The following is a 26,033-nucleotide window of genomic DNA, read 5'->3' on the forward strand; positions in this document are numbered from 1 at the left end:
AGCTTAGAATACAGGTGGAGACAAGGGGCAGCTTAGTATAGAGGTGGAGACAAGGGGCAGCTTAGTATAGAGGTGGAGACAAGGGGCAGCTTAGTATAGAGGTGGAGACAAGGGACAGCTTACTACAGAGGAGAGGACAAGGGGGCACATAGTATAAAGGAAAAGACATGGGGCAGCTTAATATAGAGGTGGTGACAAGGGTCAGCTTAGTATGGAGGTGGTGACAAGGGGCAGCTTAGAATACAGGTGGAGACAAGGTGCAGCTTAATATAGAGGTTGAGACAATGGGCAGCTTAGTATGGAGGTGGTGACAAGGGGCAGCTTAGAATACAGGTGGAGACAAGGGGCAGCTTAGAATACAGGTGGAGACAAGGGCCAGCTTACTACAGAGGAGAGGACAAGGGGGCACATAGTATAAAGGAAAAGACATGGGGCAGCTTAATATAGAGGTGGAGACAAGGGGCAGCTTAGTATGGAGGTGGTGACAAGGGGTAGCTTAGAATACAGGTGGAGACAAGGGACAGCTTAATATAGAGGTGGAGACAAGGGCCAGCTTAGTATAGAGGTGGAGACAAGGGACAGCTTAGTATAGAGGTGGAGACAAGGGGCAGCTTAGTATAGAGGTGGAGACAAGGGACAGCTTAATATAGAGGTGGAGACAAGGGGCAGCTTAGTATAGAGGTGGAGACAAGGGACAGCTTAATATAGAGGTGGAGACAAGGGCCAGCTTAGTATAGAGGTGGAGACAAGGGACAGCTTAATATAGAGGTGGAGACAAGGGCCAGCTTAGTATAGAGGTGGAGACAAGGGGCAGCTTAGTATAGAGGTGGAGACAAGGGACAGCTTAATATAGAGGTGGAGACAAGGGCCAGCTTAGTATAGAGGTGGAGACAAGGGGCAGCTTAGTATAGAGGTGGAGACAAGGGGCAGCTTAGTATAGAGGTGGAGACAAGGGACAGCTTAGTATATAGGTGGAGATAAGGGACAGCTTAATATAGAGGTTGAGACAAGGGGCACCTTAGTATAGAGGTGGAGACAAGGGGCACCTTAGTATAGAGGTGGAGACAAGGGACAGCTTAATATAGAGGTGGAGACAAGGGCCAGCTTAGTATAGAGGTGGAGACAAGGGACAGCTTAGTACAGAGGTGGAGACAAGGGGCAGCTTAGTATAGAGGTGGAGACAAGGAACAGCTTAGTATAGAGGTGGAGATAAGGGACAGCTTAATATAGAGGTTGAGACAAGGGGCACCTTAGTATAGAGGTGGAGACAAGGGGCACCTTAGTATAGAGGTGGAGACAAGGGGCAGCTTAGTATAGAGGTGGAGACAAGGGACAGCTTAATATAGAGGTGGAGACAAGGGACAGCTTAGTATAGAGGTGGAGACAAGGGGCAGCTTAGTATAGAGGTGGAGACAAGGGGCAGCTTAGTATAGAGGTGGAGACAAGGGACAGCTTAGTATAGAGGTGGAGATAAGGGACAGCTTAATATAGAGGTTGAGACAAGGGGCACCTTAGTATAGAGGTGGAGACAAGGGGCACCTTAGTATAGAGGTGGAGACAAGGGACAGCTTAGTATAGAGGTGGAGATATGGGACAGCTTAATATAGAGGTTGAGACAAGGGGCACCTTAGTATAGAGGTGGAGACAAGGGGCACCTTAGTATAGAGGTGGAGACCAGGGGCACCTTAGTATAGAGGTGGAGACAAGGGACAGCTTAGTATAGAGGTGGAGACAAGGGGCAGCTTACTACAGAGGAGAAGACAAGAGGGCACATAGTATAAAGGAAAAGACGTGGGGCAGCTTAACAGAGGAGGAGACAAAAGGGAGTGTAGTATAGAGGTGGAGACTAGAAGCAGTTTATTACAGAGGTGGGGACAAGGGGTAGCTTAGAATACAGGTGGAGACAAGGGGCAGCTTAGTATAGAGGTGGAGACAAGGGACAGCTTAGTATAGAGGTGGAGACAAGGGACAGCTTAGTATAGAGGTGGAGACAAGGGGCAGCTTAGTATAGAGGTGGAGACAAGGGGCAGCTTAGTATAGAGGTGGAGACAAGGGGCAGCTTAGTATAGAGGTGGAGACAAGGGACAGCTTAATATAGAGGTGGAGACAAGGGCCAGCTTAGTATAGAGGTGGAGACAAGGGGCAGCTTAGTATAGAGGTGGAGACAAGGGCCAGCTTAGTATAGAGGTGGAGAAAAGGGACAGCTTAGTATAGAGGTGGAGACAAGGGACAGCTTAGTATAGAGGTGGAGACAAGGGGCAGCTTAGTATAGAGGTGGAGACAAGGGGCAGCTTAGTATAGAGGTGGAGACAAGGGGCAGCTTAGTATAGAGGTGGAGACAAGGGACAGCTTAATATAGAGGTGGAGACAAGGGCCAGCTTAGTATAGAGGTGGAGACAAGGGGCAGCTTAGTATAGAGGTGGAGACAAGGGACAGCTTAATATAGAGGTGGAGACAAGGGGCAGCTTAGTATAGAGGTGGAGACAAGGGACAGCTTACTATAGAGGTGGAGACAAGGGGGCGCGTAGTATAAAGGAAAAAAGACATGGGGCAGCTTAATATAGAGGAGGAGATAAGGGGGGAGTATAGTATAGAGGTGGAGACATGGGGCAGCTTAGTAAAGAGGTGGAGACAAGACGCAGCTTAGTATAGAAGTGGAGAAAAGAAGCAGTATAGTATAAAGGTGGAGACAAGGGGCAGCTTTGAAAAATTGGTTAATCAAATCCCCCTTTTGTGTCTATAATTAAACATAAAGCTGGTAATGGATACAGTTAAAATTATTTCTTGCTGTAAAGGGATCCCTACACTAAATGGATCATCTCAGTCCTATCTTTCAAAAGTAACACTATGGGCTGTCATAGGTCTTACCTCTTTGTTATCACCTAGATCTGTCTATACACATGAAAGCAGCAAGTAAAGAGTTAACATTAGACTGCGCAGTGTGGTTACTCTCTACACAGCAAAAGCATGCTCAAGTAACATGACTGGAGTGCAAATAGTATCATGTGTTACACTACAGCAATGTGATACCCCATTACATTTTGTTCCAATACCCCAAGATTAATGGTGCTGCAACACTAGCTCTTGCAAAACAAAACAAAAAATCATTATATGCTGTTATGTGGTGTAAAATATGTATGAGCTATCATCATACAAATAAAAAAGACATGCTGAGAGACACGGGAAGAAAGTGAATGGCATCACAGGCATATCAGGTACTGTAATTAAGAGGTAATATACCAGCTATTTCAATTACAAATGCAATAAAAACCAACACACTGGACATTTATGTGGTTAAAATGTGTAGAATTATGTATTCTTATGTATGCGCTGTAGTAGTGCACTAGATATGCTTAAGAAAGGTAGAGTTAGAGAGGCTTTCCTAAATATACATGAAGCATGGGATTTCAGAGAAGTGGGGACAGTGGAATACCCCTAAGCTGGTCCATAGACCCGAATCATGTTCATTGGGGATATATGTTTGACTGATGTTCAATTGGTTGTGATTTATTTAATTTGCCAGTGTAATCCATCTCTAGCAGCAGAGAATCTCAGGATTGCACAAAGTGGGAGCTGCTCCTCATCTCAGCTCCTGCTCTCCTGTCAAAGTGGGAGCTGCTCCTCATCTCAGCTCATGCTCTCCTGTCTGTCAAAGTGGGAGCTGCTCCTCATCTCAGCTCATGCTCTCCTGTCTGTCAAAGTGGGAGCTGCACCTCATCTCTGCTCCTGCTTTTAAACTGCATACAGAGATAACAGAGATGTGGGCTTTTACTTTAGGGCAGACAAGCCATTGAAAAATAACAAGAGCAATACACGCAGGGAAGTGAAAAAAAAATAAGTTCCAGCACTCTAGCAGAATTTGTTGAGAGTACCCATGCACTGAAACAGAGAAAGCAAAATTAGAGAGCTTGAAAATTAGGACAGTTCCTGGAGATTTTAGACTAGTGCATCAAAAGGTTGTGGGTGAAAAGGGCACAAAGACCATGCTTTTCAACAGGTTTTATGTGAAAGGGCACGTACGCTTTAAAAAGCGATCTGACTGTGCGTCTATAGCCCTAGGGATTAACTCTATATGACTGAGCAAGGAGCAATACTGCACCTTATATTCTCAGAAGAACAATCTCCCTTCATGCTTTCCATGCTGCCATTTGTTAAATGGGTTTCCTAAAACAGCGCCACTCTTGTCTATTGCCTGTGTTGGGCTGTGCCCATGGAGAAGAGAGATGTAGAGTCAAAAAATACTTTTATTACTGTTCTTTTATCCAAAACTGTAGAAAAGCATGGTATTGCTGCCCTCACCCCCCACATCAAATTAAAACTGCTTTGATGCACATACTAGTCTAATATGTCCTGGAACTGTCCCCATTCACATTGTTCTTTAACTTGCCATCCACTTCTTTTTGAGTGAGTTTCCTTTTTCATCAGCATTCTGTTGGTGTTATAGGTGCTGGAACTTAATTTTTCTCATTTCCCAGCATGTATCGCTTTTGCCATGGTAAAATGACTTGTCTGCTCTGAACTGGAAATCTTCCTCTTCTCTACCCCGAGGAACCAATCCTGAAACGTGTTGTGGGGTGGGGTGGTAGGAACAGCACAGTACAACATCATGATCTGAATTCTTTTTTCATCAGCATTCGATCAGCACTAAAAGAGCTGGAACGTCCCTTCTGTCACTTTCCAGCATGCATTACTCCTGGGCTTGTACAATGACTTGTCTGCCCTGAACTGAAACCTTTGCTCTTCTCTCCCTACATAACCTGTTATGAAACGCGTGTCGGGGTGTGGGGGAAGAAGAAACAGCACAGTACATCATCATAATCTGAATAAGTGTTTACGCTTTTGAGTATAATCTGTTACATATACAGTACAGACCAAAAGTTTGGACACACCTTCTCATTTAAAGATTTTTCTGTATTTTCATGACTATGAAAATTGTACATTCACACTGAAGGCATCAAAACTATGAATTAACACATGTGGAATTATATACTTAACAAAAAAGTGTGAAACAACTGAAAATATGTCTTATATTCTACGTTCTTCAAAGTAGCCACCTTTTGCTTTGATGACTGCTTTGCACACTCTTGGCATTCCTACTTGGTGCCTTTATGCCTTAGTACTTACTGCACTGATATTTGTCTCTGGCCTAAACTTTACAACTGTATTACGTCCGCTCCTCGGCTTCTGTGTTTACATGATTTTAATATGTGTTACATCATGTGTCCCATAATAAATATATGGATTGATGCACTTGTCTTGTCTATGTACTGAATGCAAGTTTCTGTATGAATTGTGCCTGCTGTTATGCTAGTATGTAGTTTGACAGACAGGAGAGCAAGAGCAGGAAGACAGAAACCTGGCTATACTATATAGCACACATGTCAAACTCTGGCCCTCAGGGTGATTATATTTGGTTCGCGACGCCAGCACCTACTCCCCATTATACTATATAGAGCACTATGTAGGCCCATTATTCTGTATGGAGGACTATGTGGGGTCATTATACTGTATGGAGGATTATGTGTGGGGCCCATTATTCTGTATGGAGGACTATGTGGGACCATTATACTGTATGGAGGACTATGTAGGGCCCATAATGTAGCATCGGCGTCTCTGCCTCCTGCCGGGCAGAGACGCCGTTCCCCTCACCGCCGTGGTCCAGGTCCGGCGTCTTCCTGCGCCCCTGCTGCTGTGGCACGCACCGCGTGCAGCTTCCCGGGCACTGTGCTTAGGATGCGCTCCCTCCCTTTTAAAGGGGCTGCACGCGCCGTCCTATAGAGTCCCCGGCCAATGGCCGGAGGACTTCTCCTATATAAGGCACCTCCTCCAAAATGGAGGTGCATATGCAAGGTTGTTGTTCTGCGTGCTAACACTTGCTTCAGCCCTCAGGTCCCGCTGTCTGTCTAACAGTCCAGCCCGCCAGTTCGTCTACAGTCCAGCACGCCAGTCTGTCTAATAGTTCTGCCTGCCAGTCTGCCAGATACCTGCCGTGCCCACCTGCCTACCTGGAGCACCTGCCAGTTACCTGCTGTGCCCGCCAGCCTACCAACCCGGAGCACCTGCCAAGTAACCTGTCGTGCCCGCCTGCTTGCCTCCCCGGAGCGCCTGTCTGGCTATCAGCCGTACCTGCCTGCTTATCTACCTGGACCACCCGTCAGCCTTCCTGCCGTGCTCATCCGCTGTACCGGTCAGCTCCTGTCATCTGACCTGTGGGAGTCACCTGCTGTCACACAAGGTCGGTCCCAGAGTAGCACCTGGTCCACCTGCCCGGTCCCTCCCTGGTTCACGGAGTCAACTGAGCCGCCGTGTGACCTGGGTCGGTCCGAGTAGGCACTTAGTTACGCCCCTCTGGTCCCTCCTTGCACAGCAGCACAGAGGTTCCACCACCCGGACCCGTAACACATAATACTGTATGGAGGACTATGTGGGGCCATTATTCTATATGGAGGACTATGTGGGGCCATTTTACTGTATGGAGGACTGTGTGGGACCCATCATATTGTGTGGAGGGCTGTTAATAGATATCAAGGTGGTCTTTGTCCAAGTTTTTTATTTCGGCCCTCTGTGTATTTGAGTTTGACATCCCTGCCATATAGTACACTATATAATATGGACCCATTTTACATCTGTACGGTGTCCATATGTTCTCCATATGTTTTTGTGTGTTTCCTTCTGGCAACATGGGTTTCCTCTGACACTGACAGCCCTTTGTATGGACACAGAGACTGATGTGACTTGCAGACAATTATTTTATGGGGTTGAATATTTTGCTAGCCACTATATACTGCTATACTGTTGCCGATATGCGGAATCTAGCTTATATCAAAAATACAAATCAGTAGAAACCTTCCAATTAGATTGTTATAGGCTAAGATGGTCATCCCACATACTTTGCGGTGTCGCTATACATCTGTGACACCATATGCACCAATATAAAGAATTTCAAAGGGCTGCGAGAACACATTGTGCACCGCAGCTCGGAGGCTTATGTTACATCTCTGTTTTACGAATATACATCACATTTATAGGATGGAAATAATTTCCAGTATAATGTAATGTTTTACTGGTTTAGGCATCAGATATGTCATGGTCTTGAATTTATACTTTTGGAAAATGAAAACTAAAGTACAGGAAACATTTGCAGACACTGAAATTGAGTTGGCTCTGTGGTGAGCAGGCCTCGCCTTACCTCATTGCTAAGTCGTATGACTCGGGGTGAATGCACGTTTGATCCAACGGGTCTGGCCTGGTAGCAAGTGTCTGTGCAGATTTTGCCGTTTTTTTGCCTTTTTTAGCTACAGTGACCTCGGGAACTTTCACGCTTGATCCCTGGCCTCCTGATTGGTCCCTAAGAAAGCAAAATAATTTTTCCATGATTTAACGTCTGACTGTTCACTGCTCCACCGAACATTCTGCATTTATATGACTGTATCGCCAGACTGTATAACCATCTCTTTTCCTTTTAAATATCCAAGAGCATAAAATACTAAAAAATGCTAAAATAACTGGCCGACTTTTTATGTTAAATCGTAAATCATAAAAAGCTTTTAAAGTCACAGAAATGTGTGAGCAGTTTTGCTTTGTGGAGGTATGAGTACAAAGACCCTCCCAAAATCACTTAAAGGGAATCTGTTATTAGGATCAACCCTCCTAAGCCGTCTATATGGGCATGTAGGTCATAGTTAGCTGAATAAAATGATACCTTGATATTTGCAACCCGATGAATGGTTCACGAGAAATTCACATTTTTCTTATATGCAAATGAGCTGTTGAGATCTATGGGCCGGACATAGATCTCCCTGAGAATCTGCCTCCAGAGATTATTATAAATGAAAGGAGGCGATACCAGTGTAAGACATGTAATAACTGACAGTCTGCTCTCCTGATCTACATGTCCCTTTCATCTAAAATAAGCTGTGAAGGCAGATTCTCAGGGAGATCTATGTCCGGCCCATAGATCTTAACTGATCATTTACATAGTAAGAAAAACATGAATTTCTCTGGCATAAAACAACAGATCGCAGATATCGAGGTATCATTTTATTCAGCTTCCTATGACCTAAATGCTCATGTAGACGGCTTAGGAGGGCTGATCCTACTGACAAATTCCCTTTAAACACTGGAGTAGATGTGTTCAGTACTGCTCTCCTCTGAACATATTTTACCATTAGTCTTCCATAGCCTTTGTGCTGTACTGTCCACTGCTGGTTGCAGAATGACAATCTATCAGTGAGCTTGTCCTGATGGTCAGACAGGAGAGTTTGTAACTCTTTGTCCATCTTTTTCTGAGCTCCTCTCAGCTGATTTATGATCACAGGGAAACAGTGCAAAATTTTTAATGAAACCCAATTACAAAAGTGATTTTTCTTAGCCCCAAATATATGCATTAAAAAATAAAGTCCCCAATGATTTCTGCTCCATAATTTTAGTGGGTATTCTCAGCAATGGACATTACAAATCAAATTTTTGACAAGTTTCTGTAACGTCAATTTTTTTTTTTTTTTTAATGATAGTTACACTTTGACCATATATAATAAGAAATACAATTTGCGTTTATTTTTTATTTTCCATGTTACTATGATTGCATGTTACATTTCAGCTTGTGCAGAGTACACTGCGGGAAGTGTCACAATGCAAAGCTGGGGGAAGATAATGCAGGATCCACCGGTTACAATTACAGAGCTCACTTCCTCCTCCTTCCTGCACAGGTCTCAAAGTATGCCCACTATGCTCTCCCATAGAAGTCAATAGGTTTTTCGATGACTGAGGTTTCTTCCCACGCCCAAGTGTGGCAGCTGGAGCCGGAGTTCTGGTAAGAGGACTTCTCCAATAACAGTAATGGAAATAAAATATAACACAATAATAAAAAATATATAATTTTATTATACGGTGTATCTTTAATTAGTATCATAAAAGGAACACATTTACATTTGGATCAGTTTGCTATACATTAAAAAACCTCATTTATTAGAATGAAGGAGTCCACTACATTCTGATATCGGGGAATAGGGTTGTCCCAGAGGTCAGACCCCCACTGATCAATTATACGAGACTATTAATCACAAATTATTCCATCTTATAAAGTGATAGCACATCTCTAGCATATGCCATCACTTCCTTACTTTAAGAAACAATAAGGAAAAGCCCTATTAGCAGAGTCCACTATTAGGCCACGTTCAGACATTCAGTATTCGGTCAGTATTTTATATCAGTATGTGTAAGCCAAAACCAGGAGTGGGTGATAAATACAGAAGTGGTGACGTGTTTCTATTATACTTTTCCTCTGTTTGTTCCACCCCTGGTTTTGGCTACAAATACTGATGTAAAATACTGACCAAATACTGACCGTGTGAACTGAAACTGCTACCTAGAAAGTAGCATTGTGTATGGAAAGCTGCAAAGGAGCTGCAGCCCTTAAAGGGTTAACATTATAAGTTATCATCTACAGTGCCTTGTGAAAGTATTTGACCCCCTTGAACTTTTCTACCTTTTGCCACATTTCTGGCTTCAAACATAAAGATATAAAATTCTAATTTTTGGGGAAGAATCAACAACAAGTGGGACACAATTGTGAAGTGGAACGAAATTTATTGGATATTTTAAACTTTTTTAAAAAATTTAAAACTGAAAAAGCAATATTATTCGGCCCCCTTGAGTTAATACTTTGTAGCGCCACCTTTTGCTGCGATTACAGCTGCAAGTCGCTTGGGGTATGTCTCTATCAGTTTTGCACATCGAGAGGCTGAAATTCTTGCCCATTCTTACTTGCAAAACAGCTCGAGCTCATTGAGGTTGGATGGAGGGCGTTTGTGAACAGCAGTTTTTAGCTCTTTCCACAGATTCTCGATTGGATTCAGGTCTGTATGTTGACTTGACCATTCTAACACCTGGATACGTTTATTTTTGAACCAGTCCATTGTAGATTTTGCTTTATATTTGGGATCATTGTCTTGTTGGAAGATAAATCTCCGTCCCAGTCTCAGGTCTTTTGCAGACTTCAACAGGTTTTCTTCCAGAATGGTCCTGTATTTGGCTCCGTCCATCTTCCCATCAATTTTAACCATCTTCCCTGTCCCTGCTGAAGAAAAGCATGCCCAAACCATGACGCTGCCACCACCATGTTTGACAGTGGGGATGGTGTTTTGAGGGTGATGAGCTGTGTTGCTTTTACGCCAAACATATCGTTTTGCATTGTGGCCAAAAAGTTCGATTTGGTTTCATCTGACCAGAGCACCTTATTCCACATGTTTGGTGTGTCTCCCAGGTGGCTTGTGGCAAACTTCAAACGAGACTTTTTATGGATATCTTTGAGAAATGGCTTTCTTCTTGCCACTCTTCCATAAAGGCCAGATTTGTGTAGTGTACAACTGATTGTTGTCCTATGGACAGACTCTCCCACCTCAGCTGTAGATCTCTGCAGTTCATCCAGTGATCATGGGCCTTTTGGCTGCATCTCTGATCACTCTTCTCCTTGTTCGAGATGAAAGTTTAGAGGGACGGCCGGGTCTTGGTAGATTTGCAGTGGTCTGGTACTCCTTCCATTTCAATATGATCGCTTGCACAGTGCTCCTTGAGATGTTTAAAACTTGGGAAATCTTTTTGTATCGAAATCCAGCTTTAAACTTCGCCACAACAGTATCTCGGACCTGCCTGGTGTGTTCCTTGGTCTTCATGATGCTCTCTGCACTTGAAACAGAACCCTGAGACTATGACAGAGCAGGTGCATTTATACCGAGACCTGATTACACACAGGTGGATTCTATTTGTCATTACCAGTCATTTAGGACAACATTGGATCATTCAGAGATAAGCACTGAACTTCAGGAGTGAGTTTGCTGCACTGAAAGTAAAGGGGCTGAATAATATTGCACGCCCCACTTTTCAGTTTTTAATTTGTTAAAAAAGTTTAAAATATCCAATAAATTTCGTTCTACTTCACGATTGTGTCCCACTTGTTGTTGATTCTTCCCAAAAAAAATAGAATTTTATATCTTTATGTTTGAAGCCAGAAATGTGGCAAAAGATAGAAAAGTTCAAGGGGGCCAAATACTTTCACAAGGCACTGTATATAAAGTATAAATGATAGCTGGCAGATCTGTGTAGGTCTGACTACTGGGACCACCACGGATCTCAGAACAGCTCTTAGATATATTTTTAGAATGGAGTGGTGGCCGCCATCTCCGGCAGTCCTAAACAGAGTGAATGGAGAGATGGCCGACATCTCCGGCAGTCCCAAACAGAGTGATTGGAGTGGTGTACGCCATCTCCTGCAGTCCCAAACAGAGTGAATGGAGAGATGGCCGACATCTCCGGCAGTCCCAAACAGAGTGAATGGAGTGGTGTACGCCATCTCCTGCAGTCCCAAGCAGAGTGAATGGAGAGATGGCCGACATCTCCGGCAGTCCCAAACAGAGTGAATGGAGTGGTGTACGCCATCTCCTGCAGTCCCAAGCAGAGTGAATGGAGAGATGGCCGACATCTCCGGCAGTCCCAAACAGAGTGAATGGAGTGGTGTACACCATCTCCTGCAGTCCCAAACAGAGTGAATGGAGAGATGGCCGCCATCTCCCGCAGTCCTAAACTGAGTGAATGGAGAGATGGCCACCATCTCCCGCAGTCCCAAACTGAGTGAATGGAGTGGTGGCCGCCATCTCCAGCAGTCACAAACACAGTGAATGGAGTGATGGCGGTCATCTCCGGCAGTCCTAAACAAAGTGAATGGAGTTGTGGCCACCATTTCTGGCAGTCCCAAACAGAGTGAATGGAGTGGTGGCCACCATCTCTGGCAGTCCCATAAAGAAAACAATGGAGAAGTGGCCATTTGTGACAATGCAGAATTAATGGAGTGGTGGCTGCTATCTCCGGCCGCCCCATAGAGAATGAATGAATGAAGTGCTGGCTCCCTTCTGATTAGATTATGAGACGAGGCTGCATCCCATAATCTGTGTGTTGGTGATACGCTATTTTTATTGCGGCGATATTTAGCGCACAGATAAACGCTCTACGCACGGTGGGGGGAGACCGGACACCTACCTGAGCAGGTTCCTGACGTACTCCTGATTAACTCTGATGAAGCCGGCACATTGTTGGAAGCTCTTTGGCCCCAGCCCCTTCACACACTTCAGCTGCGCTCTGGTAATAAAAGGTCCATTCTTCTCTCTCCATTCAATGACATTTTTGGCCCTGACAGAATTCAACCCGGCGATATGCCTAAAATAATAAGAAAAAAATACCAAAATACCAAATATAAGTTCTCTTGATATCACAGCATAAATAAATAGTCCGACAGAGAGACTAATAGATAATTAGGCAAGATAAACAGATAGATATAGACAGATATAAGATAGATAGAAAGATAGATAATTAACTAAAAAAGGAGGGCAGCACTCCAAAATTTCATGTGCAAAAAAGATGAACTTTAATCTTCTAATGACGTGCAGTCAGTGATATTGGTACTGGTGATGCTTAAGTTTCCCTATGTTCTAGATGATTAGATATGATAAGGGCTCGCGTAGACAACTGTATAAATCGGATGAGTGCTATCTGCGGTTTTGACAGATAGCACTCATACCCATGTACATGTCCGATTTTTTCCTCGGACCGCATGCATGGTCATGCACGATTTGCCTCCGAGAATCGGATTGCACTCGCCCATTCAAGTCTTTGGGTCCATGAAAAAAATCAGACGTCCGAGTCAGGTCCGATTTTCACAGCCTGACAACATAGAGAAGGTGGAGAAACTTTTTTTTTTTTTTCTCTCCATCTCCGAGAAAATTAGAGCCCACTCTGATCAGAATCTGATTGGCATAATAGGACTGATTTTCTCAGATGGAGAGAAAATGGTCGTTTGCACTTGTCCTCAGATAGACAGATTGATAGATGAAAAAGAAAAATAAGCAGCACTCCAATATAAAAGTGCAAAAGGCGGAGGACTCTATATTAGCCAAATGTGGCAATGTTGTGGTTCCATAACAGACCCTTTCTCAAGCCACATGGGCGAATACAGAGTTCTCCACATTTTGCACATTTAAATTGGAGTGCTGCTTATTTTTCTTTTATCTAATCGGACCGAATATCTGATTGGACTTTACTATATATTTTGCAGACACCATATCTCACATCTATAGAGTTAGACAGAGAGAGATAAATGGATGGATATATAAATAGCACAGTGAAGATCTATTGCTTTGTTTGTAGTAAATGAGAAGACCTAACAAAGGCTCGTTAGGTGCAGCGCTGCTCACATAACACTATGTACACTGCAGAAAGACAAACACCACTATGCCAACAGCCTGCGGCACACAAGGTGCACCATTGTGCCAGCTCAATACGCGAGTCTCCAGAGCAGGTGGCAGTATCGGGGGAGATGACTGTGATACAGGGACTGAGCAATGTACAAGGATGGCTTTACCTTAATAATATTTCGGAGCAGATGTTTATATCCACCCCTACAAAGCTGACGCACTCCTCCACCACACTGTCCAGGGTGCCTTTCAGCAGCACCTGCGAGACGTCATGCTGCAAGAGACAAAGGGTTAACTTCAGAGAGCGGCCGCTGCTTGTGTTATATCCACACTGACCATGAACTAATGCGACATAGAAAACTACAGTTATTGCTTTGGTGACCTGTAAACACCATGTTGTTTTTAGCAGAATTTCTGTTTGTTCTTCTTTTATCTCTGCATTCTGAAAACCTGAATTTTTGTTTTTATTTTTCAGTCATCGTAGCCATATGGTGGTTGACTTTTTGCAGCACTATTTGTAATTTTAATGGCATTAGTTTAGGGCTTCATATTTAGCTTCCGTTAAGTTTTGTTGGGGGTGGAAAGATAGTAATTTGTCCTTTGCTTTGGATGTATTGTACAAAAAGCATTTATCAAGCGGTAGATGTAAGATTTTAACTTTCTTCTGCGAGTCATTGCAGTTACGCTCATAATAAAGTAATATTGTCTTTTATGTTTCACTACTTTTGTACAACAAAAAAGTAATAAAAAAAAGCTTTTGTGTCCCTGCGTTCCAAGAGTCAGAACACGTTTGTATCTCTGTGGACGGGACTGTACGGGGGCTTATTGTTTGCAGGATGAGTTGAAGTCTCGATGGCATCATTTTGGGATTCATGTGACTTTTGTGTCTGTTTTTTGGGAAACAGGAAAAACAAAAAAAGGGACTTCTGGAATGATTTTTTACATATTATACAGTATTCATTAAAAATTAATTTTGGAAAACTTTTTTTTCCATAGATAACCCAATAAGCACTAGGCTTAATTTGGTCTTCATGTCGACACATTTTGTTTTTCGATTTTTCATTGTCACATTCTAGGAGCTATAACGTTTTACTTTTTTTGCTCATATCGGCCAAACTTGGTGACAGGTTCCCTTTAAGGACTTCTTTTTTTTTTTGTGTGTGTGGAATGAGTTGTATTTGTCAGTGACACCATTTTGGGGTGGTATATACAGCCTAATACCTAACTTTATGAACTCTTTATGGAAAAAATATTTAAAAAAAAAACCCCAACTAACCAATTCTTGTTACATATGTAGTACAGAGCCTTATCCAGCTCGTCAGTGTTAAGGCCCCGTCACACTTAGCGACGCTGCAACGATCCCGACAACGATATGACCTGTCAGGGATCGTTGCTGCGTCGCTATGTGGTCGCTGGTGAGCTGTCAAACAGGCAGGCTCCCCAACGATCAGGGGAGCAGCGACATCATGGAAAGAATCTTTCCACGATGTCCTGCTCCTGGTTACCAGCCTGCTGAAGCAGGAGCAGGCTGGTAACTATGGTAAACATCAGGTTACTAGGGGCACACGCGCACCTACTAACCCGTTGTTTATCATGGTTACCACTCTGCTACAGTGAGCGGGAGGTTACCGCTCACTTTAGCAGGCTCGTAACCATGATAAACAACGGGTTACTAGGTGCGCGTGTGCCCCTAGTAACCTGATGTTTACCATAGTTACCAGCCTGATCGCTGCTCCTGCTGGTCACACACAGCGATGTGTGCTGACCAGCGGGAGAGCAACAACCAAAAAATGGTCCAGGATACTATGCAGCGATCAGCGACCTCACAGCAGGGGCCTGATCGTTGCAAAGTGTCACACATAGCGACATCGCTGGTGAGGTCGCTGTTGCGTCACCAAAACCGTGACACAGCAGTGATCTCGCTATGTGAGACGGGGGCTTAAGGCCTGGTCTATACTGTCACTTTTTTGTAAAACTACTGATTGATTTTAACCACTAAAAGGCAGCAGCAGTACAAACAATAGCATAGAACTCAATGTATTGTTCTGTGCTACAGCTGTAGCTAAAGAGTTACAATCAAATCAGTAAATGTAGTCTAAGCCCTATACCAGGAATGCCAAACTAAAAAATACAGAGGGCCAAAGTCGCGGGCCGACCTTGGTATTTATTATATAAAATGTCTAAAATTGAGGAAGTTTTTCATTATCATCAATCATAACAATAAACATTTTCATATGGAAACAAACTTAAAGGGGTTGGCCCACGAACAAAGTGCATTTTAATTAATAGATCTTAGCATATTGGAATAATATAATATGTTATGTAAGAAGCATATGGCCCAATGTAAGTATGCGATAACAAAGGATAAAAAACCTTGAGAAATATCCCCACACAAAGAATGGTGATCCTATCACAGTATGATTCTCTAACTGTAATCCCCACACAGCCCTCCATACAGTATAATGGTTACAAAAAGTGCTCCATACAGTGTAATGGTTCCCACATAGCCCGCCATACAGTATAATGGGTCTCACATAGTCCTCCATACAGAATAATGGGCTTCACATAGTCCTCCATACAGTATAATGGTCCTCACATAGTCCTCCATACAGTATAATGGGCCTCACATAGTCCTCCATACAGTATAATGGGCCTACATAGTCCTCCAAACAGTATAATGGCCTTACATAGTCCTCCATACAGAATAATGGGCCTCACATAGTCCTCCATACAATATAATGGGCCTCACATAGTCCTCCATACAATATAATGGGCCTCACATAGTCCTCCATAAAGAATAATGGGCCCCACATAGCCCTCCATACAGTATAATGGCCCTACACAGTCCTCCATACAATATAATGGCCCCACATAGCCCTCAATACAGTATAATGGCCCCACATAGTCCTCCATACAGAATAATGGACCCCACATAGTGCTCCATACAATATAATGGGCCTCACATAGTCCTTCATACAGTATAATGGGCCTCACATAGTCCTCCATAGAGAATAATGGGCCCCACATAGCCCTCCATACAGTATAATGGCCTTACATAGTCCTTCATACAGAATAATGGGCCTCACATAGTCCTTCATACAGTATAATGGGCCTCACATAGTCCTCCATAGAGAATAATGGGCCCCACATAGCCCTCCATACAGTATAATGGCCCCACATAGTCCTCCATACAGAATAATGGGCCCCACATAGTCCTCCATACAGAATAATGGGCCTGTATAGTTCTCCATACAGAATAATGGTCCCATATAGTCCTCCATACAGTATAATGGCCCACATAGTCCTCCATACAGAATAGTGGTCCCATATAGTCATCCATACAGTATAATGGCCCACATAGTCCTCCATACAGAACAATATGCCCCATAGTGAAGAAAAAAAAAATACTCCCTTCTCCCATTGCTCTGGTCTCTACATGGTGTCTTCAGATCCACTGCACATCTTGGTACAGCGGGCCTGTTGTAATGACGGCATCGCACCCGCTGTGATGAGATGTTATTGCTTGCAATTGTATCAGCATCTAGGATGACAATATAGTTGAAAGTGCAATGCTGGGGGAGGGGGGGGGCATTGCAGGTCAAATATACTCTGGGGACCCACCTGGTGTCACAGGCCAAATAAACTCACAGTGCAGCCAGAGTTTGACATATGGGCCCTATGTTGATAGGTAGCCTAATGGACTGTCATTAGAGCCGAGGAAGTGACAGAGGGAGCTATCTCCCTCTGTCATACTCTTTACATGCGGCAGTACAATGGGTACGGAAAGTATTCAGACCCCTTTCAATTTTTCACTCTTTGTTTCATTGCAGCCATTTGGTAAATTCTAAAAAGTTAATTTTTTTCTCATTAAAGTACACTCTGCACCCCATCTTGACTGAAAAAAAACAGAAATGTAGAAATTTTTGCAAATTTATTAAAAAAGAAAAACTGAAATATCACATGGTCATAAGTATTCAGACCCTTTGCTCAGTATTGAGTAAAAGCACCCTTTTGAGCTAGTACAGCCATGAGTCTTCTTGGGAATGATGCAACAAGTTTTTCACACCTGGATTTGGGGATCCTCTGCCATTCTTCCTTGCAGATCCTCTCCAGCTCCGTCAGGTTGGATGGTGAACGTTGGTGGACAGCCATTTTTAGGTCTCTCCAGAGATGTTCAATTGGGTTTAGGGCAGGGCTCTGGTTGGGCCAGTCAAGAATGGTCACAGAGTTCTTCTGAAGCCACTCCTTTGTTATTTTAGCTGTGTGCTTAGGGTCATTGTTTTGTTGGAATGTGAACCTTCGGCCAAGTCTGAGGTCCAGAACACTCTGGAAGAGGTTTTCATCCAGGATATCTAAGTACTTGGCCGCATTCATTTTTCCTTCAATTGCAACCAGTCGTCATGTCCCTGCAGCTGAAAAACACCCCCATAGCATGATGCTGCCACCACCATGTTTCCCTGTTGGGATTGTATTGGCCAGGTGATGAGCAGTGCCCGGTTTTCTCCACACATACCGCTTAGAATTATCACCAAAAAGTTCTATCTTCGTCTCATCAGACCATAGAATCTCATTTCTCATAGTCTGGGAGTCCTTCATGTGTTTTTGAGCAAACTCTATGCGGGCTTTCATATGTCTTGCACTGAGGAGAGGCTTCCGTCGGGCCATTCTGCCATAAAGGCCCGACTGTTGGAGGGCTGCAGTGATAGTTGACTTTGTGTAACTCTTTCCCATCTCCCTACTGCATCTCTGGAGCTCAGCCACAGTGATCTTGGGGTTCTTCTTTACCTCTCTCACCAAGGCTCTTCACCCGCAATTGCACAGTTTGGCTGGACGGCCAGGTCTAGGAAGACTTCTGGTGGTTCCAAACTTCTTCTATTTAAGGATTATGGAGGCCACTGTGCTCTTATGAACCTTGAGTAACGCAGAAATTCTTTTGTAACCTTGGTCAGATCTGTGCCTTGCCACAATTCTGTCTCTGAGCTCCTTGGGCAGTTCCTTTGAGCTCATGATTCTCATTTGGTCTGACATGCACTGTGAGCTGTGAGGTCTTATATAGACAGGTGTGTGCCTTTCCAAATCAAGTCCTATCAGTTTAATTAAACCCAGCTGGACTCCAATGAAGGAGTAGAACCATCTCAAGGAGGATCACAAGGAAATGGACAGCATGTGATTTAAATGAGTGTCTGAGCAAAGCGTCTGAATACTTATGACCATGTGATATTTCAGTGTTTCTTTTTAAATAAATTTGCAAAACTTTCTACATTTCTATTTTGTTTCAGTCAAGATGGGGTGCAGAGTGTACTTTAATGAGAAAAAAAATGAACTTTTTAGAATTTACCAAATGGCTGCAATGAAACAAAGAGTTAAAAATGTAAAGGGGTCTGAATACTTTCCGTACCTATTGTAGCTATTGATTTTGGCATGTAAAGAGTTAATTGACTAACTGCCAATGCTCATGCCTCACAGGGGTGATCGAACATGTTAAGCATTGTAGATCACGATCCCAGGGTGAAGATTCACTGGTTTTTCACATCCTAACTGGAAATGGGCAGCGTTTTTCCTGCCAAGAGATGCAGAAATTTCTGCACCAAATACTTAACGTGTGTACATACCCTATGGAGAAAATCTGCACGGAAAATATTTTTGAATTGATGCCAATATCATTTCATTTTGAACACGTTATTCATACAAATAATGTAAGAAAGAGAAAAAAAAAATTTCCCATGTTCTTTTTAAAGGTATGTTCACACACAATGTTATTGATGTGTTTTTTTTTTTCTTTTTGCATGAAAGACACAGGTTATGGACAGAAAACAGCAACGTGAATTACACATTTTTTGTGCGTTTTCATGTGGATTTTAATTTTTTTTTTTTTTGGAGAAAGGGCAATGGGGGAAATAATTGACGTACCACGTTTTCTAAAAAAATGCATCACAGGTAAAAAAAAGTAAAAAAAAAAACACACAAGCAAAATTTACGTGCCTTGCACAGGAGATTTTAGATGTCTCTTTCATTTTGCTGTTACTGTAAAATGAAGAAAAAAAAAGAAGGGCAGCAAAGACTCTACGTGTGAACAATCTCTAATAGTAGTTTACAAAATGAGAGACATTTACAACAACAAAAAAATAATTCTCTAGTTCTCCTGGGTATAGTGATACCAAATAGCTGCACTGTATTACGCATTTTTTTTTAAATTTTTTTTAGGATGGGGGTAAAATGATAAAATATTTTATCTAGTTTACAATTTGAAAAATTGCTTCCATTTTTTTCTTTAATTCAGAAATATTGTCACAAAACGAAGGTTGGAATCGTAGATCTATCCTTTACTTCTTGGAGGATTGGCAAACTTTATATTCCAGGTGAAAAAATGGTGCTTAATTAATTATTATTATTATTTTTTTTTACTTATTAGGGAGCAGTCAGATGGCCGTAAAAATTGGACTGAGATCGGACTGTAATGCATGGACTGGCCAGCAGCTCTCCTCTCCTGACAGCTCTATATATTTCTATGCAGCTGCCAAGCTCAGGTGGGGAGAGCTGCCGGCCAGTCCACGCATTGCAGTCCGATTTGGGTCCGATTTATACGCCGTCTGAGTCCTTAAAGTAACTTTTTCATAACTAGTTGGAATAAGTTGATAGTAGATGGATTTATTGGCCCAAAATGGCAGCGGCCTCTTTCCATCTGCTAGTCAACCTTGTACATGCCATCGTATAGCAGAAGGCACTGCTGTGCTGGCGAATAGTCACACATTTGTGAAGTCCTGCAGCGCTCATGTATACATTCATGCATTTCCTTCACTTGACATCTGGCAAACAAAACTTCCTTTGATCGGGCCGTCTCCATCATCGGTCTATCCTTGCAACACCTGAAAACAAGCTCATAACTGTGCCTGCGTCTCCACCTCTTCCTGACAACAGTTCACACATCACTCAACAAAAGACGCTAATATCAGCAATGTCAATGTTTATGACCAAGTGAAGCGTGAAGACGGCACTTTTTTTTTTTCCTTTCTGTCTACTCAATAGTCGGTTTAAGCATTTCAGCAACTGCGTGGTGAGAGCTGGCACGATTAAAAAGGCAAATACCTGGCGACCTGCCCTTTCATTAAAAATATGTCTATACCTTCAAAAAAAAAAAAATGAAATAAAAATTGCGATTTAATTCATACTCTTCTGAATCCCAGACTGTACTTTGGCACGATCTTCGTCCAGAGTATAAATACCTGGTAAAGATTTTTCTATATGCGCATCAAAATACATGAACCTGAGGTTGGAGGTAACTGTAAATCTATGGAGATAATGGGGAAAAATAATGTAATTTTTAAGAGTTCCCATAATTTTCAGTTCCCAGAAATGAAACTTGAGCTTCTCACATATAGAGGCTAGACCTGCAATAAAATAACAGATAATGAGGAATGAAATTAAAGGGGTTGTCCAGGCTTGGGGCTCAAGTCTGCAGTCTATCCATGTGACTGGAGACTTGTGAATTCTCACAGCGCGCACAGTATGCCAGGAGCGGGCAATCATGTGGCTACAAGTTTGCGATATGCTGACTTCAGCCACATTCCAACTAGACATGTCCGGCTTTGCTCGATTCCCTTGTGCTGAGTGATACCGTGCATGTCTAGTTGGCATGTGACCACATGTATGCCAATTGCTTACTTGCAGTTACGCGCCCGCCTGCTCCTTGTACCGGAGAATCCTGTGCACACATCAAGTGACTGCAAATTTGAACCCCAAGTCTGGACAATCCATTTAAGTCTTCAGGCTGTCACACCTTTGAACGCTGACCATGAGTCCATTGTGAATTATAAATGGTATACCTACCTTTACAAATAAGTTTTTCTTTTTTATTGCTCCAATGTATTTTAACCAGTTCTGGACTGGGCCATTTACCCCCCATTAATGACAAGACACATTTTCAGGTTTAAAGAGCTGTAAACATTTTCCCCGTTGAGAAATTGAAATCAGTTTTGCATCTTTTTTTCGTGATACATTGGGCTTTGTCATTCCCGTTTTTGTTATTGATAAAGAAAAATATGTATGAAAATACATAATACATAAAGACACAACATACATACATAAAGAAAATATGTATGTTTTTTGCATTATTTTTTATTATTTTTTATGACCACACAGGATGACTAAAACACATTAAAAAACGTGTTACTCTTTTTGTAACAATTATTTTATATAATGGATCCGTTTTTTTTTTCCTGACAGGGCTAGTGATAGGGATTTGAATTGATAGTGATATTTTTATTTTTTTTTTACCTACTTTTGTATATTTATTTTTCATCTATGTCACATACTGTTCTCCTGTAAGGTCATAAAAGACTTTTAGAGGACATTTCAATATGTAAATCCTTTTTTTTCCCTGATTTAACTGAGGCTGGTATACCAGCCCCAGTTACAGTGGAAATACAGCCTCCTGGATACATACTGTAGCAAAGCTGACTGTCTCCTAGAACCCGGCAGTTCCTCCTCCATCCCTAAACCAAGCGACCACATGACCGCCGGGTCCAGTGGAGAAAGTACCGACTATGCAGCAATCGAGAAGGCAGAGGCGGTAACCAGTCGTCTCTACCTTCTCTTATGGATAGTCTGGCTGTGTGACAGTCGGCCCCCCACTCATGCACGATTACCTGCAGCTACTGTATTATGCAGGGACATTTTAGAGTGACACTGTAGAGTAGAACGCGAACCACCCAGACATTTATTTTCTATGGGCAGTCAAAAGTGGACTTACTCTATTTTTGTTTTTTTCTGTTTTTAATAATTTTGCCCAGTAAAGGAAGTTATGAAACTTTGCAAATCACTTTATTATGGGGTCTTGTCTTCATTCCTGTAAAAAAAATGCATGTAAGTGGCTTAAAACCTCTGCTTTTCCCCAGTCTATTTGCCTGCCTTCAGCTGCATTGATATAAGAACGTGCTCATTTGGAGTACAGCTGATGGCAGTGATGGGTCAGCTTCTGTCTCCTCCCCTGAGTGTTGGGCTAATGGTACACTCTCACTGGTGTATAACCCGGCTGAGTGCTAGACGATGTTTTATCGGATAGCACTCGGCCCAATGTTATACTATGGGGCAGTGCAGATCTGCGATTATTTTCTCATGACGATTCAGCATGATACAAGTTGCTTCGACATTTGGATACAAGTTTATAGGTGTGTGTGAAACAGGATGTTTTCCGAGTGCAGTCCGTTGTACTCTCTCAGAGAAAATGGAGAAGATGGAAAAATTAAGTTCTCCTTCTTCTCTGCATCTGAGCTGCAATTCTATCATGCGAGAGAATAGGATCACACTCAGATGACACTTGGATCACACTGACAGAGTTTGAGCCGAGTGTCATCAGCATAATAAGCCCGAGTCGCTCGCACAAGAGAATATACGCCAATGTGAGTGAGCTCTTATTGTAGGAATCTTCTCCAGCAGCCTGGAGAGACCCTCACTGCCCCTTGTATAGTAAAGCTTTGGATTTATTTCTACAAGAACCATGTTCTCATGATGTCCCCCAAGTTATACATACCGACAGGCTTGGACTGGCACACAGGAGAACAGGAGAATCCTCCGGTGGGCCACCACCCTCTTATATGAGCAGTACTTGGCAGAATATACTTGAATCACTCTGTACAGACAAAGGCGGCATCTTATTCATTTAACAATCTACCCAGTTCATTGTTATATACATTTGTGATTGAGGATAATGTCACATTTGTATGTAGCTGAAAAGTGGGGTCCTGGAAATGGTTACTGGTGGGCCCTTGGCACCCTAGTCCGACACTACATACCGGGTGCTTTGAGCAAATCCACTGCTTCCATTGCAGTATAATGGGGGCAGTGAGGGTCTGTTTATTGACACAGATTACACACATTACTTATCTTACTGGAGTGTAAGGAGATATTGCTGTGGCTTAAGGCCCCGTCACACTAAGCGACGCTACAGCGATCCCGACAACGATACGACCTGTCAGGGATCGTTGCTGCGTCGCTATGTGGTTACTGGTGAGATGTCAAACAGTCAGATCTTCCCAACGACGCAGCAACGATGCGGCGACCCATAACGATCTGTATAACGATGCACGCCTATGTGTTTCTGTGTCTGAGTCGTCAACAAGGTCGTTGGTAAGGTGTCAAACACACCGATGCATGCTACCCAGCGGGACCTCAACGATCAAAGAAATGTCCAGACCATTCCGACACGACCAGCGATCTCACAGCAGGGGCCTGGTCGCTGCTAAGTGTCAAACATAGCGAGATCGCTACTGAGGTCGCTGCTGGGTCACAAAACTTGTGACTCAGCAGCGGTCTCGCTAGCGATCTCGCTTAGTGTGACGGGGGCTTTAGACCAGCCAAGCGGCAGAAGCGCTGACTGAGCTCAGTAACTCTGGGGAGAAGCAGCTGTAGGAGATTGTTCTGATAAGTCCGGGGTCACAGGGGCGATGATTTTCTCATGCGAGAGAATCGGGCCGATGCTACGGTCACTCGGATCAAACTCTGTCAGACTGTAGTCCGAGTGTCATGTGAGTGTGATTTGATTCTCTTGCAAGAGGCAATTGTATCACAGGTGCGGAGAAGAAGGAGAACTTAATTTCTCCATTGTCTCTGTGTGCATACATCGGACTGCACTCCGATAACATCCGAGTGCAGTCTGATGTTTCACACACACCCATAGTGCGTGTGATGTGAATATCAGATGCACCTGCAGCATCCCGAATTGGCAGGAGAAAATAAAAAACACAGTTCTGCACTGCCCAAAGTATAACATTGGGTTGAGTGCTATCCGATAAAACATCAGATAACATTCGGCTGTGTTATACGCCAGTGTGAGCGAACCCTAGGCAGCATACTCAGAGGAGACAAGTGCTGACCCATCACTGCCATCATCCAGACTCCAAATGAGAACGTTCTGATATCAATGCAGCTGAAGGCAGAGAAATAGACTGGGGAAAATCCGGGGATAGGAAGCCATTTACATGCAATCTTTTTTTTTTTAAAAGGAATGAAGACAAAACCTCTAATAAAGAAACTCGCAAAATTTTATAAAATTTCCATGCTGGTCAAAATCATTAAAAAAAATGTGAGTTCAGTTGTTCTTTAAACATAAAACAACTTTGTAAATAGTAATTATAGACACTCCAGAAAAAAACAAAGCAGAAAAGTTTTAAAACCCGAACAGAGGAGACGGTAGTGTGGTCACCGGCATATCACAGTATGGCACAAAATAAATACAATAATAAATACCTCAAAGAAAGGGGAAGATTTTATGGCGCATGCACAGAGGGTAACCAGACATAATACGAATCAGGGAACCATAACCATATTTATAACATTATCAGTTCATATAATAATCATTCAAAAGTTCTGACCAACCAAAGATAATAAATAATTAATATAACGCTATTCATATAGAAAGACCCCTGAACCAGAGCTTCAAAATAAAGTGCAAGAGTGAAGAAGCTAAAATGAGAAACGTGCGTTGGGGTGCTCTGATGAATGTTAATACCGTAATTATTATTTGGATATTTAAATACGGTATGTGTTTTTGGGTTTATTATTGGTCATTAATTTGGTAAATAGTGCTTGCTAAACCTCCCATGGTTTTGGGTCTACAGCTTCTATGCAGATCTATATATTTCTATGGTAACCGATTACAAACAAACTTTGTGTTGTCTAATCTTTATATCTTTTCTTTAATGTTTATTTACACGGTGTGGTCGTGACACAGTATTTGCCGTGATTTTTACAAAATGGCAGTAAAACCTGTGAAGTTGGGAAACAAAAGACCATTTTGGACAATCATGGCAAAAATGCAGCATGACTACAACACTTGAATAAAGTCTAGTTCTGATTAGCTTTCTTTCAGTGGTATAACCAGAAAGCTGGGGGCAGATGGAGAGATGACTGCTGGACCTGACTACACATTTGTTTGTAGTCTGTTACCATGGAAATGCATAAATCTGTGCACGACCTGTAGATACTAAAAAAAATATTTTTAATTAAAAGGAGTGTACACTACCTGGAGAGCCAGTGAGGACACCGCTGGAATGACGCTGGCACCAGAGGTGAGTATAGGTGGTGTTATTTTACAAGGGGAAAAATTGTGATTTGGAAGGGGTTGTCAGAGTAGTGTGCTACCCTTTCTCCATGGCTCCCTTTTACCTCCATTTATATTAAGGAGACAGCATTGCACAGCCTTTTCAGCCTGTTCCGTACTTCTGAATACCTGTGGCCGATATCCTTAGATAAGGCATGACTGGCTGAAATGAAAATGACCCTTTAACATAGATGTCCTTGGGATAGGTCATAAATATCAGATTGGTGGGAGTCCACTCTGACAGCTCAATACTGTTCACACCGGCTACAAAATGTATGGAGCTGTGCCAGTTTGGCACACAGACAGGTGGTGGTGCCATGAGTTGGACCCCCAATGAATCATTAATATTAAAGGTTATGTACACTTTTGCACTCAAATTTTTTTTACTGTTTATTTGCTTTCTAAATCCAAAGCTGTGTAAATATGTAACAAGTCTCAAAGCTCCTGGTTCTCAAGGCTCTCTGCTTTCCCCCTCCCTTCTCTCATTGCTAGAGATAGCAGCAGGGAAGGGGATGGGGTTGTACACAACGTGGTGAGGGGAGAAAGCATTTACTTTCTCTAGGAGGGCAGAGAAATCGGGCTGTAGAGAAAAAAAAGGAAAGCACATTCAGAAGAAATACGTGCAATATTAGAGATGTGCTGATATATGAAAGTAAGTGAAGACATCAGTAACCTGGAATACATCCATCCTA

General features: G+C 42.7%; 1 protein-coding gene across 2 annotated transcripts in view; it reads right to left on the reverse strand.

Moving 5' to 3' along the window:
• The window catches only part of SRBD1 (S1 RNA binding domain 1), a 183,590-nt gene that overhangs the window by 9,775 nt on the left and 147,782 nt on the right, over nucleotides 1-26,033 (reverse strand). For both annotated transcript variants that reach the window (XM_073672054.1, XM_073672053.1), the window contains exons 19-21: nucleotides 13,412-13,518; nucleotides 12,034-12,210; nucleotides 7,190-7,348 (exon numbers count right to left, since the gene is read on the reverse strand). In XM_073672054.1, the coding sequence (XP_073528155.1) occupies nucleotides 7,190-7,348; nucleotides 12,034-12,210; nucleotides 13,412-13,518 (443 nt within the window). The remainder of the gene's footprint in view (nucleotides 1-7,189; nucleotides 7,349-12,033; nucleotides 12,211-13,411; nucleotides 13,519-26,033) is intronic.

The sequence above is a fragment of the Phyllobates terribilis genome, unplaced genomic scaffold (assembly GCF_046119375.1).
Source record: "Phyllobates terribilis strain yellow unplaced genomic scaffold, ASM4611937v1 Scaffold_3__8_contigs__length_932513732, whole genome shotgun sequence".
NCBI classification, from domain to species: domain Eukaryota; kingdom Metazoa; phylum Chordata; class Amphibia; order Anura; family Dendrobatidae; genus Phyllobates; species Phyllobates terribilis.